The sequence below is a fragment of the Malaclemys terrapin genome, chromosome 3 (genome assembly GCF_027887155.1).
Source record: "Malaclemys terrapin pileata isolate rMalTer1 chromosome 3, rMalTer1.hap1, whole genome shotgun sequence".
In the NCBI taxonomy this organism is placed as follows: Eukaryota; Metazoa; Chordata; order Testudines; family Emydidae; genus Malaclemys; species Malaclemys terrapin.
The window spans coordinates 144,277,324-144,289,958 of NC_071507.1; the positions used below are offsets into that span (position 1 = coordinate 144,277,324).

At 40.3% G+C, this 12,635-nt stretch overlaps 1 protein-coding gene across 1 annotated transcript in view; it reads left to right on the forward strand.

Annotated features, from left to right (window-relative positions):
• The window catches only part of ME1 (malic enzyme 1), a 335,701-nt gene that overhangs the window by 52,992 nt on the left and 270,074 nt on the right, over positions 1-12,635 (forward strand). The window contains exon 2 of the mRNA XM_054021851.1: positions 4,623-4,756. Within this exon, the coding sequence (XP_053877826.1) occupies positions 4,623-4,756 (134 nt within the window). The remainder of the gene's footprint in view (positions 1-4,622; positions 4,757-12,635) is intronic.

Consider the following 12,635-nt stretch of genomic DNA (forward strand, 5'->3'; position numbering starts at 1 on the left):
TCCTGAGGCTCCAGGCTTCTCTGGTATTAGAGCTTGTTGGAGACCTTGAGCTCCTCAAAGACCCACAGCACCAAGCAGACCTTGGTACCAAAGTCATCCGCTGTACCATGATCATTTCAGCAGAGACTCTAAACACTCTGCCTCTAGAAAGTCTATAGCATAGACAGACTTTTCAATACCACCTCTGGTACCTAAACAGGTGATCCAGACTGCAACATCAGAACTTCTGAGATAAATATAGTTTGGTATTGGTACCATTATCTAGACAACTACTCCTGAAATAAGACTTCCTAGGTATCAGCACAGATTTACTTGGTAACATAGGAGTTTAGATTGTCCAAAGACTTGGTGTCTGAGTCAGAGTCTCGTGTATTGATGGGTACTGAATGGCTGTTGGTACCGAGATCTGCAGGGACTCTGAAACTTTACCTTTCTCTGGTAGCCTGGTTCTCCAGAACCATCAGCACAAGGCGAATAATCATCCTTGCCTCCAATGTCTGCTCCTCCTCTGGACTGTGTTGAGGACTCCTCTTCAGATTCTCAGATCTTTGTGCAGGGATCCCCTACATATCGCTATGGCGCATCTCTCCTCACACCTTAACTGAGAAGGAAACCCCAAAGGAAAGACCATTTCATGCCTCACTATTACAAGCAGCATTGGATGCCTCCCTCTCTCCCTCATGATCCCCCCCAGTGACCATATTGGAACCCATGGGCAGCCTATTGTCAGCAGTTTTCAAGAGCTCATAGCTGTTCCCATAGGGATCATAATGGAAGATAGTCTACTTCTCCATTTCTCCCTCCTCAGCCCCTACCACACAAGGGTCTGGTCTATACTACCCGCCTGAATCGGCGGGTAGAAATCGACCTCTCGGGGATTGATTTATCGCGTCCCATCGGGACGCGACAGTCGATCCCCAAATCGGCGCTCTAACTCCACCAGCGGAGGTGGTAGTAAGCGCCGCCGACAAAAAGCGGCAGAAGTCGATTTTGCCGCCGTCCTCACAACGGGGTAAGTCGGCTGCAATACGTCGAATTCAGCTACGCTATTCACGTAGCTGAATTTGCGTATCTTAAATCGACTCCCCACTGTAGTGTAGATGTACCCAAGGAGTCTTTTGAAGAGCAAGAGCCTGGAGCAAACAAAAAGGTGACACCACAAACTAATATATCCTCATCTTTTCCAGATGAGGCTTTGATATCTTCTCTGCCTCTATATACCAAGGATTTTAAACAGTTTCAGCAGCTGATAAAATGGATTGCTGACTCATTTCAGATTCCAGTGGAAGAGGTCCAAGAGTCACAATATAACTCTTGGCCATCGTCCACACAACAGTCTCTGCATAGGAAAGATAGAAGTATGGCAAGAGACCACCATGGCTTAACCAGGAGATCTTCAATGATCTGAGACTCAAAAAAGAGTCCTACAAAAAGTGGAAACTAGGTCAAATTACGAAGGATGAATATAAACAAATATATAGGGAGAAAATTAGAAAGGCCAAGGCACAAAATGAGATTAAACTAGCTAGAGACATAAAGGGTAAGAAGATAATATTCTACAAATACATTAGAAGCAAGAGCAAGACCAAGGAGAGGGTAAGTCTGTTACTCAATCAGTGGGGAAAAACAATAACAGAAAATGTGGAAATGACAGAAGTGCTAAATGACTTTTTGTTTGTTTTCACCAAAAAGGTTATTCGCCATTGGACGTCTAACATTGTGAATGCCCATGCAAATGAGGTAGGATCAGAGGCTAAAATAGGGAAAGAACAAGTTAAAAATTACTTATACAAATTAGCTGTCTTCAATTCACCACGCCCTGATGAAATACGTCATAGACTATTCAAGGAGCTGACTGAAGAGATTTCTGAGCCAGTAGCAATTACCTTTGAAAAGTCACGGAAGATGAGAGAAATTCCAGAGGACTGGAAAAGAACAAATATAGTGTCCATCCATAAAAAGTGAAATAAGGACAACCCAGGGAATTACAGACCAGACATCTTAACCTCAGTACCTGGAAAAATAATGGAGCAAATAATTAAGCAGTCAATTTGCAAACACCCAGAAGATAAGGTGATAAGTAACAATCAACATGGATTTGTCAAGAATAAATCATGTGAAACCAATCTAATATCTTTCTTTGACAAGGTAACAAGCCTTGTGGATTGGGGGGGGGGAATCAGTAGATGTGGTATTATTTGCCTTTAGTAAGGCTTTTGAATTTGATACTGTCTTGCATGACCTTCTCATAAAAAAAACTAGGGAAATGCAACCTAGATGGAACTATTATAAGGTGGGTGCATAACTGGTTGGAAAACCATTCCCAGAGAGTAGTTACCAGTGGTTCAGAATTAAGCTGGAAGCGCATATTGAGTGGGGTCCCACAGGGATTAGTTCTGGGTCTGATTCTGTTCAATATCTTCATCAATGATTTAGATAATGGCATAGAGAGTACACTTACAGAGTTTGTGGACGATACCAAGCTGGGAGGGGTTGCAAGTGCTTTGGAGGATAGGATTAAAATTCAATATGATCTGGACAAACTGGAGAAATAGTCTGAAGTAAATAGAATAAAATTCAAGAAGGACAAATGCAAAGTACTCCACTTGGAAGAAACAATCAGTTGTACACATTGTGACAAAGTTCCTCCTCTGCCTTGGTGGGTCCTGTGCTATCTGGTGGATTTGCTTATCTCAGAGATTCATGGCAGCCTTCAGTTTGGCCGTTTTTGCTAGAGACTCAAACCTGCCGTTCACTCAGCTAACCTCATCACTGGCCAGCATGGGGGAAATGGAGAACAATCTCCGCAGTCTCTGTTGTCCCACCTAGTGGGTCAGGGACAGGCCAGATCCCTTTCCAAATTAGACCTTCCCCTTTGTATGTCTTACAGACCAGATCAACTCCTCCTGTGTCAGATAGGGAGTTGGGCGGATGGGGAGAACCCGGGCCTGCCCTCTACACTGGGTTCCAGCCCAGGCCCTGTGGATAGCAGCTGTCTACAACATCTCCTGTATCAGCTGCGTGACAGCTAAAACTCCCTGGGCTACTGCCCCATGGCATCCTGGGCAACAATCCCTCACTTTCACAGATCTTGGGAGGCAGGCTAGTCCTCGCCCACAGACAACCCGCTAACCTTAAGCATATTCTCACCAGCAACCACACACCGCACCATAACAACTCTAACTCAGGAACTAATCCATGCAACAAACCTCGATGCCAACTCTGCCCACATATCTACACCAGCAACACCATCACAGGACCTAACCAGATCAGCTACAACATCACCGGTTCATTCACCTGCACGTCCACCAATGTTATATATGCCATCATGTGCCAGCAATGCCCCTCTGCTATGTACATTGACCAAACTGGACAAAGAAAACAGGGGTTTTGCAAGCATGTATACTTGTTAGAAAGACTTGCACAGGTGGTCATGAAGTACATTAGCAGTATTTTACATAGTTTTCAGGTTCTTCAGACAAATCATACAAACAAAAGATAGGGAAAGAAGGCATACTCTAATGTATTATCACTTCTAGTATATAATTTCCATTGTGTACTGTTTGGGCAGAAATTCTTGATCGATTGGAAAAGCACGTGTCTCTCTTACTAAGTAAGATATTTAATGATATTCCCGGTTACTTAACAATCTGCTGCTATTGCAAAACTTTAACTTACTTACAGTCAAAATAATAGAAATGCTTCAGTGCAAACTGTACTGAAGGCCTGCTACATAAAGAATATTATGGTCAAACTAACAGGAATCTTTATTTAATAGTCCACATGCCTATCCAGTCTACATAGAATATATTAAATAATTTCATTTAATTTAAACTACTTTTCTGGATGCCCGTAAGAAATCCAGTGAACCTTTAAAATACTTTTTCATTTATTTTTAGTATAAATAAGAATTCAGTAGGATTAAAAACTATGGATTTGATCCAAAGTCCATTGGCGTCACTATGGATATTTTTCCATTGACTTCAGTGAGCTTTGGGTCAGGTCCTATGTAAATAAATTGATAGAGAAGCAGGTGTGTTGTATTGCAGCCACTGCATTACTTATGTGAATTTTCAGCTATTATTTTCATTAGAGATCTTGAAAGATTTCTAAATATTAGAAAGCATAATAGTTTACACTTGAAGATTTGAGAATATTTTCATTTTGTCTACATGGTAAACAAGAGAGTGTGGAGGCATTTGGGTTGTTCATTGCTCTACCTTTTGAGGTAATTGAGTGCTGCTCAGTTATTTCTTAGAGGAGTTCAATTGTTTCTTCAGTTGTTCAGTTATTTCTTAGAGGAGTTACTAGGAATAATATTTCAGTATTGGAAGACTGTCACTTACTGATGCTGAGGTGGAGATGTTGTAATATTGTCATGCCATGATCTCTGTGCCAATTTTTTAAAAGTACAAAAGTTTGCATTGAGTTGAGTTAAAGTCTGGATAATAGAGTGATGGTGCTTTCAAAATACCTATTATAGATAGATAGCATTGTGGTTTTTGTTGTTTTTTTGGGGGAGGTTTCCCTTCAGTTAATGGGATATTTTGATAGTGAAAAATACATGCTCTTTTTCCAGTGTTGAATTATCCTGACGGTAATGTCATGCACTTCTTACACAGGGCATGGCTTTTACTTTGGAAGAGAGACAACAGTTGAATATTCATGGACTATTGCCTCCTTGCTTTCTCAGTCAAGATGTCCAGGTTTTAAGGATTCTCGTGAATTTTGAAAGACAAACATCTGACCTAGACAGGTAAAGTACTGCTAAAGAACCTTATCATTTTCCCCAAGTCATTGTTCAGTTCCTTCACTTCTCTGTGATTGTATTTCAGGGGAAATGTTGCAGATGTTGATGAATAACCATGTTCTAATATTATATTTATTCTGTTTTGTAACTGAGGACTTTAGAAAGCTTCTGATGCTTAAAGATGGATGAAAAATATTACATTAACAAGCAGCATACATTATGTTGCTAGAGCAGTTTTTATAAAAACTATCAGAGGGGTAGCTGTGTTAGTCTGAATCTGTAAAAAGCAACAGAGGGTCCTATGGCACCTTTAAGACTAACAGAAGTATTGGGAGCATAAGCTTTCGTGGTAAGAACCTCACTTCTTCAGGTGCAAGTCTGAAGAAGTGAGGTTCTTACCCACGAAAGCTTATGCTCCCAAGTCTGAAGAAGTGAGGTTCTTACCCACGAAAGCTTATGCTCCCAATACTTCTGTTAGTCTTAAAGGTGCCACAGGACCCTCTGTTGCTTTTTATAAAAACTAGTTACTAATATTCAACTCCTGCCTTTTTTCTCAACTGAAATAGTAATATTTGATTTTTCTTAGATCAAAATTATTTCCCCAATAACAAGACAGGGAAGAAGTAGCAGGAGCAAATGAACCTATCTGAATCAAAGTTCAGTTTTGAGAACAGTGTTCCTAATAATAAAATATAACTGAAGAGAAGTATAGAAAATATTTAATAAAATGGAATTGTTTTTAAAATGATTGTGTCATCAGTGACTCTTTAATTTCACCATATTACCCATTTATATTTTATATACATAAACGTGAGCTCACTATCAGTAGTAGTTTGGTAAATTATTTTGAGATCTTTAGATAGGAGTTGTTATGGATGTGCAAAGTATTAATGTTTTAATAATTTAAATTTTGTTTGATCACATTTTAACTTAGTCACAATCTGTTTTCAGGTTAAAATAAAATTTATTTTCTAAGAGCCCAGTCCTGCAATATATTGCATGGAGGGAACCCTCTGCACATACACAATAACCTGTTCACAGGAAAGGTGTTGCAAGGTTGGGGTCTAATTTGTATTACTGTACTTTCAGGTTTCTAATTAAAATGTAAAAAAGACATTGGCTCATCAGTGTTTGGAAAGTCACCATATACTATATGTGGCATTTTTAGAGAGAGAAAAAACACACACCCAAGATGGAGTTATTTATTGCACTGTCCCTAGCACCTGATGCATTTTTATTCTCCTGACTAAATGGTCTAACGAAGGATTGTTATCCAGAACTATGGTTAAGGTTAAGATTCTGTCATGGGTACTTTTACTAAAAGTCATGTGCAGGTCACAGGCAATAAAGAAAAATTAATGGAAGCCCACAATGTGTTCCTGACTTTTAATATAAATACTCCGTGGGAGGGTCACTACCAGTCAGAGCATTGCTGAGGGCTGACTTCTGGTAGCTGCCTCAGCACTGCTGCTGCTCTAGTCCCAGCGGGGCTGACCCAACCCTGGATGCTGCTCTGGGGGCCCACCTGCCAACCGCCAGCCAGCTGCTCCGGTGGGCCTGGAGGCTGGCTGCTGCTCCAGCCCTGCACCATCCCCAGTGGGGCTGACCTCACCCTGTCTGCTACTTCAGCTCTGGGGCTGCTATTCTGGTGGCCCTGGGGCTGACAGCTGCTCCAGCCCTACCCCAGAAGAAGTCACGGAGTCTTGGAAAGTCATGGAATCCAGGACCGATGTTACAGAATCATAACTTTAACTATGGTAAATGGAATCCAGGTTGGATTTTCACTTAAAAAAAAAACCTAAACAGTATCAAATATCATAAAATCATGACACAAATTAAAAAGAAAATGTGCCCTTTGGGACAAATCCATCCTCCTTCTGCACTGTTGGCTCCTATGGGTATGTCTGCACTGCAAATTAAACACCGGTGGCTGGCCCATGTCAGATGATAAAGGCTTGTAGGGCTTGGGCCTGCTGCCCTGCAGACTGAGCCCCACGAGCCTGAGTCAGCTGACATGGATTAGCTGCAGAATTTAATTGCAGTGTGTAGACATACCCTATGAGGCTAAATAGGTGTGGTTCTCTTGCAGAAGGACTGGGCTAGGCCAACCTTAGGAAATGGGTGATCAGGGCAGTTTCCCTGATCACCAATCTCTGAAGATGCCAACTCAACCTGCTTCTGTCCCAGATGATCTTTGGCTCAGCCATTCAGGGGGAATGCCAAAATTTTTTTCTACTCTGGGCAACAAAACACCTTTGGCCAGCCCAGGGAAGGGGCTGGATGTTGGGGAGATTCACAGGGGATATGCAACTATTGCATGTTGCCCTGTTATTTGTGAGTGCTTGTTGTGGCTGGGTATAGAAATTAATGTGATATTGAATGGTCATGGGGGAATGGCCAATACGTGGATTTTTTTTTCCTCATTCCTCTTCACCCATACAGGGGCAGGGTTGGTAAAGAAAGGGGTAAGAGGGCTCTGTATGTATCCTGCATAGCTACTTCTGTTATTCCTGTCATCTTGTACATATCCCCAGTGTGTGGGCCAGCTACACTTGTTGAACTCTTGGATCTGGATTTTAGCCTAAATCATACCTATATCTTAAAAGGACATATGGAGCACAACCCTGCAGGTCTAAATCAGAAATTCCCACTGAAATCACTGGAGGATTTAGCTGTGTAAGGACTGTTGCATTAGTCTCTACACAAAAATTCAGTGCACTTTAAAAGAAGATTCTGAGACAAAATGAGACTTCTTTAGAGAAGAACTGAAATATGCATAATCTATCCCTGCAACAACCAGTTCCTTCAATTTTAATAAACATTTTTAGGAGCTAACAGACCTTCATTTAATTTTACCTCTCTCCTCTCCCTCTTAACCACAAATGCATATTAATAACACTGCTCTACAGCCAAAATGCTTCTGAAATAAATGTAGTCAAACTTTACTAATTCCGGGTCACTGAGAATGAAAATGATGCTTAAAATTGTTGATTGGCTTTAGTTTTCAAGATATGCTATTGGGTCAATATATACGACCCTTGACTTGGGAATGGTGGAGGATAAGTGAGTTATAAAGGGAAGGGATCTCAATTTAAACCAGAAATGACTAAAATACATCTTTGACTGGATCTATGAATAAATCTATGACTGGGTTTGGACAGTATTTGCTTTTTAGGCAAAACAATGAATGATGCAATCTGAAGCTGGTATTGCGTCATACATGATATGAATTGCATCATGTTATTCCTAGAAGTCATGGATGATGCAATCATAACGAAGCTTACATCACTCTGCTGAACAAATTGCCCTATATCAGCTCTAGAAATCATACAGTGTCGTGCTCTCTTATTTGTCAGTGTTTGATTTTGCAAAGGGACACATTTCTGTTTAGCCAAAGTGAGCAGAGATGCCTCGTACTTGTGTGAACAGTGCACATAACTTCTGCTATGTTTGTGGTGAAGTGACTTTTGCATCACAAAAGCGCAGTATAACCACTATGGTTAAGAAAGCTTATCACCTTTATTTTGGCTGGAAAATTGGAAATCAGAACAAGAGGTGGGCCCCACACATATGCTGTAACACTTGTGCAACAAATCTTCGCCTGGTTGAACAGGAAAAGGAAATCTATGCCTTTTGCAGTGCCAATGATTTGGAGAGAGCCAACAGATCATACCAGCAATTGTTACTTCTGCATGGTGCCTCCAGTTGGGAAAGGTGCGTCAAAGAAGAACAAGTGGACTGTGCATTATCCAAACATTCCATCAGCTATACGCCCAGTACCCCACCGAGAAGGACTGCCGGTTCCTGATGCACCAGAATCATTCTCACTTGAGTCAGACGAGGAAGAGGATGAAACTTCTGGTCCTGAACCATCAATGTCACAGGACCCACATTTTCTCCCATCCTCCTCCTCTGAACCACACCTCATAACACAAGGTGAACTGAATGACCTTGTCGGGGATTTGGAACTACCCAACAGTAAGGCAGAGCTGTTGGGTTCCAGACTACAGCAGTGGAATCGCCTGGCAGGTGATGTTAGGGTTTCCATGTTCCGTGACCGTCAAAAGGATCTTGTCCCATTCTTCTTCATGGAAGGTGATCTTGTAGCCTGCACCAACATCGATGGTGTGATGGCAGCCCTCAACATCGTTCACGATCCAGATGAGTGGAGACTGTTCATTGATTCATCGAAGATGAGTCTTAAAGCTGTTTTACTGCATAATGGCAATATTTTGCCATCAATTCCAGTTGGTCATGCAGTCCATATGATGCATGACAACATGAAACAACTTTTGAGGTGCATAAACTATGACCAACATCAGTGGCAGCTTTGTGCCAATTTGAAGGTTGTTGCTCTCTTGCTTGGTCTGCAGACTGGATACACAAAGTACTGCTGTTTTCTCTGTGAATGGGATAGTCATGCAAGAGATTCCCACTACATCAAGAAAGATTGGCCACTCCGACAGTCATTGGAGCCTGGGAGGAAAAGTGTTCAGCATCCACCACTTCTTGTATCAAGGAAGATTTTGTTACCACCCTTCCATATCAAGCTGGGTCTGATGAAGAACTTTGTCAAGGCCATTGACAAAACACAAGGAGCTTTCAAGTACCTCCGTGGAAAAATTCCAAGGTTAAGTGAAGCTAAGATAAAGGAAGGTGTCTTTGTTGGTCCTCAGATTCGTGAACTTCTTCAAGATGATGCATTTGACCATGCACTGCATGGCAAGGAAAAGACGGCATGCAAAGCCTTCCAGTTAGTGGCAATAAATTTTCTCGGAAACAACAAGGCAGACAACTACAGGTTGTTGGTGGAAAACCTCCTCAAGGCATACAAAAGCATTGGTTGCAACATGTCATTAAAGATACATTTTTTTGGACTCTCATTTAGATTTTTTTCCACCAAACTGCGGAGCAGTGAACGACGAGCACGGCGAGCAATTTTCACCAGGACATTGCAACAATGGAGAAACGCTATCAGGGCAAATGGAGCCCATCAATGCTTGCAGACTATTGCTGGACAGTGACAAGAGATGCTCCATTTAATGAATACAAGAGACAAGCCAAGAAGCGCCGAGTAGACACTGAATAGGACTAAACTATGTACATAATAGTTTTTTGCCTTTTGTTTCATAATAAATTGTATTTATATAACCTTTTTGCTGATTTTTAAAGTGTTACATAAACAGGACAGGTGAAATATTATCATGTAAAGCAACCATAAACACATGAAAAGACCTAGGTTTACAATTTATGATTAAAACTCTACTATCTACACAATATACCTAGACATAAAATGTAAAAATTTAAATATATTATAAACAGTAGCCAATCAGTTGTTTTAATTGTCATATTTGAATTCAGCACATCAAAATACATAATAAACAGCACATTTTTTGCTCTGAAGCAGACGACTTCTCAAAAATTGTAGACCTGTGTAATTTCTTTGGACGAAAGTGCTTCTTTTCCTGTCATGATCATAATTTTGAAGCATGGAACGTTTTTATTGGTGTTGACTTCGAAGCATTTAAGGCACTGCTGAATTTAAACAATGATAGATTTTTGGCCCATGATACAATAATTAAAGTATCTTTTCGTCACTCCTGAAGATATTGACCAGAAGCTCTGTCTGATATGGGATGTTATCCAGTTGAGGTTCCAGAATGTGCAAGAGAGAAACCAGCTGAGAAAACTTAAGCGTTTCAGGACAGAGTTCTATGGCAACGATTAATCAGCAAGACGGTTAAACAGTTGAAGCACATTAGTCTCCCAGAAAGCTAATTTGGAGTACATAAGTGGAAGTGCAAGGGAATAGCAGGAACTGGGAGTGGATCCATGTCTGAAGAGAAGTTTCTCATAGCGACAACAGTGATAATTTCGGTATTGGTTGATTTTTGCTTCAAGTCTGTGCTTATCTGAAAACTGTTTTAAATAAATAAATAAATAATGGAGATATCCCATCTCCTAGAACTGGAAGGGACCTTGAAAGGTCATCGAGTCCAGCCCCCTGCCTTCACTAGCAGGACCAAGTACTGATTTTGCCCCAGATCCCCAAGTGGCCCCCTCAAGGATTGAACTCACAACCCTGGGTTTAGCAGGCCAATGCTCAAACCACTGAGCTATCCCTCCCCCCTGGACATCTTCCAGGCCTGGGCACAATTCTTTCCCCTGGTACAGCTCTTGTTGCAGCTCAGGTGGTAGCTAGGGGATTCTTCATGATTCTTTGTTTGTCTGTTTAACAGCTTTACTTTCTCTGTTTCCCAGAGAGCATAAGAGAGAGAAGCAAATACTTGTTTTACTTGGGGAATAGGGGGAAATAGTCTTAGGAAACACAGAGAGCTTGGAGGGTAAACTACTGCGTCAAGTTGGACTTTCATTGTTGTTTGCAGTGTTTTTGTGGCTGTGTTGGTTCCAGGAAACCTGAAGAAGAACTCTGTGTGGCTTGAAAGTTGTCTCTTTCAGCAACAGAAGTTGGTCCAATAAAAGATATTACCTCATCCACCTTGTCTCTCAAGTTGAAGATGTGAGCCTGGAATAGCAAAGTGCAGGGTGGGTTGGAGTTTTAATCTCTGTTATGAGGGAAAATTGGGAAATGATCCAGGGACACTGTAATTTGGGATGTGGCGGGGGAAGGTCCCATTTTATAAATTTTAATGTTTAACTTCACTGTAGTGCAGGGTTTCTGGGTTTTTCCTTGCAAAATTCCATTTCTTATACCTATTCCTTACCAATAACCTTTCTGCCCCGATCTTTCCATTCAGTGGATTTGTGTCCATTCATATCACTGGTGAATATGGCTCTGTGTTATTTCCTACATGGATAATCAAGTGGAAAAAATAATCTACTATTTTACTTGTTTTCTTGCCTTTTCTTTTTCTTGTGGTTCATTTCTTAGCTGTTGCCTCACCAATATGTCCCTATCTCTGTTCCATATTATACATCTGTGTTTATTTCATTTTAAGTGTTTTAAAGAAATGAAGAAGATAAAGAAACACTTCCTCTGCATTCTTTTATAGATTTTCATACTTTCCTTTGTATTATTTTTATTCCTACACATTAAGCTATTTTTCAGTTACCTAACTATAACTAACATGTACATGCCTAGTATAGGAGTCAAGTTGCATGGAAACGGCTACTCCAGAATGAACTGAACTGATTTTTTTTTTATGGTAATGCAAACCTGCAAAGGAAACAGTTTCTTTTTATCTTTAACATAGGAAAATTACTTTAAATATATGATAAGATAACATAAAGATGTCTGTTGCTGCCATTTTGGCAGACATTTCTGCATTTACTAATTATGAACATGAAGATTGCAACTATAGTTGTATATAATTTCAATAGAGCTGACTTTAGTCAGTTCAGAATATACTTTATCTCCATGCCAATTAGGATTGGTTACAGTGAAGCCCAAACTTTTATCTTTTCTCGATGTGGTTCATGACATTTGATCTCTGCTTTAGTTGGGCAGTTTCAGAGCAATAAATAAAAAGAAAATTTTGACAGCAACTTTATTTTTAGACTTTGAAATATTTGATTTTTTTCCAGATTTGTTTATTTGTCCAAAAATTCTGTCAACACTTTAAAAGCTAATGAAGGGTAAATAGTGCATGGTATTGGTAATATTCTATATAGGTGTTCATTTTAGAAAATGTTAACCTGCTATAGTAGCTATTATGAAAAATTCTCATTATTCATTTTTTGCATATTTGAAATCAAACCTGAAGCTGGTACAGGCAATAGAGTTCATTGGGGTAGTCTTAGACTCCATGAAGGCCCAGACCTTTTACTCGTGGGGGGAATTCTGCACCAAAAAAATAAAAATTCTGCGCATAATATTTTAAAATTCTGCATATTTTCTTTGTCAAAATAATACTATATAATCACA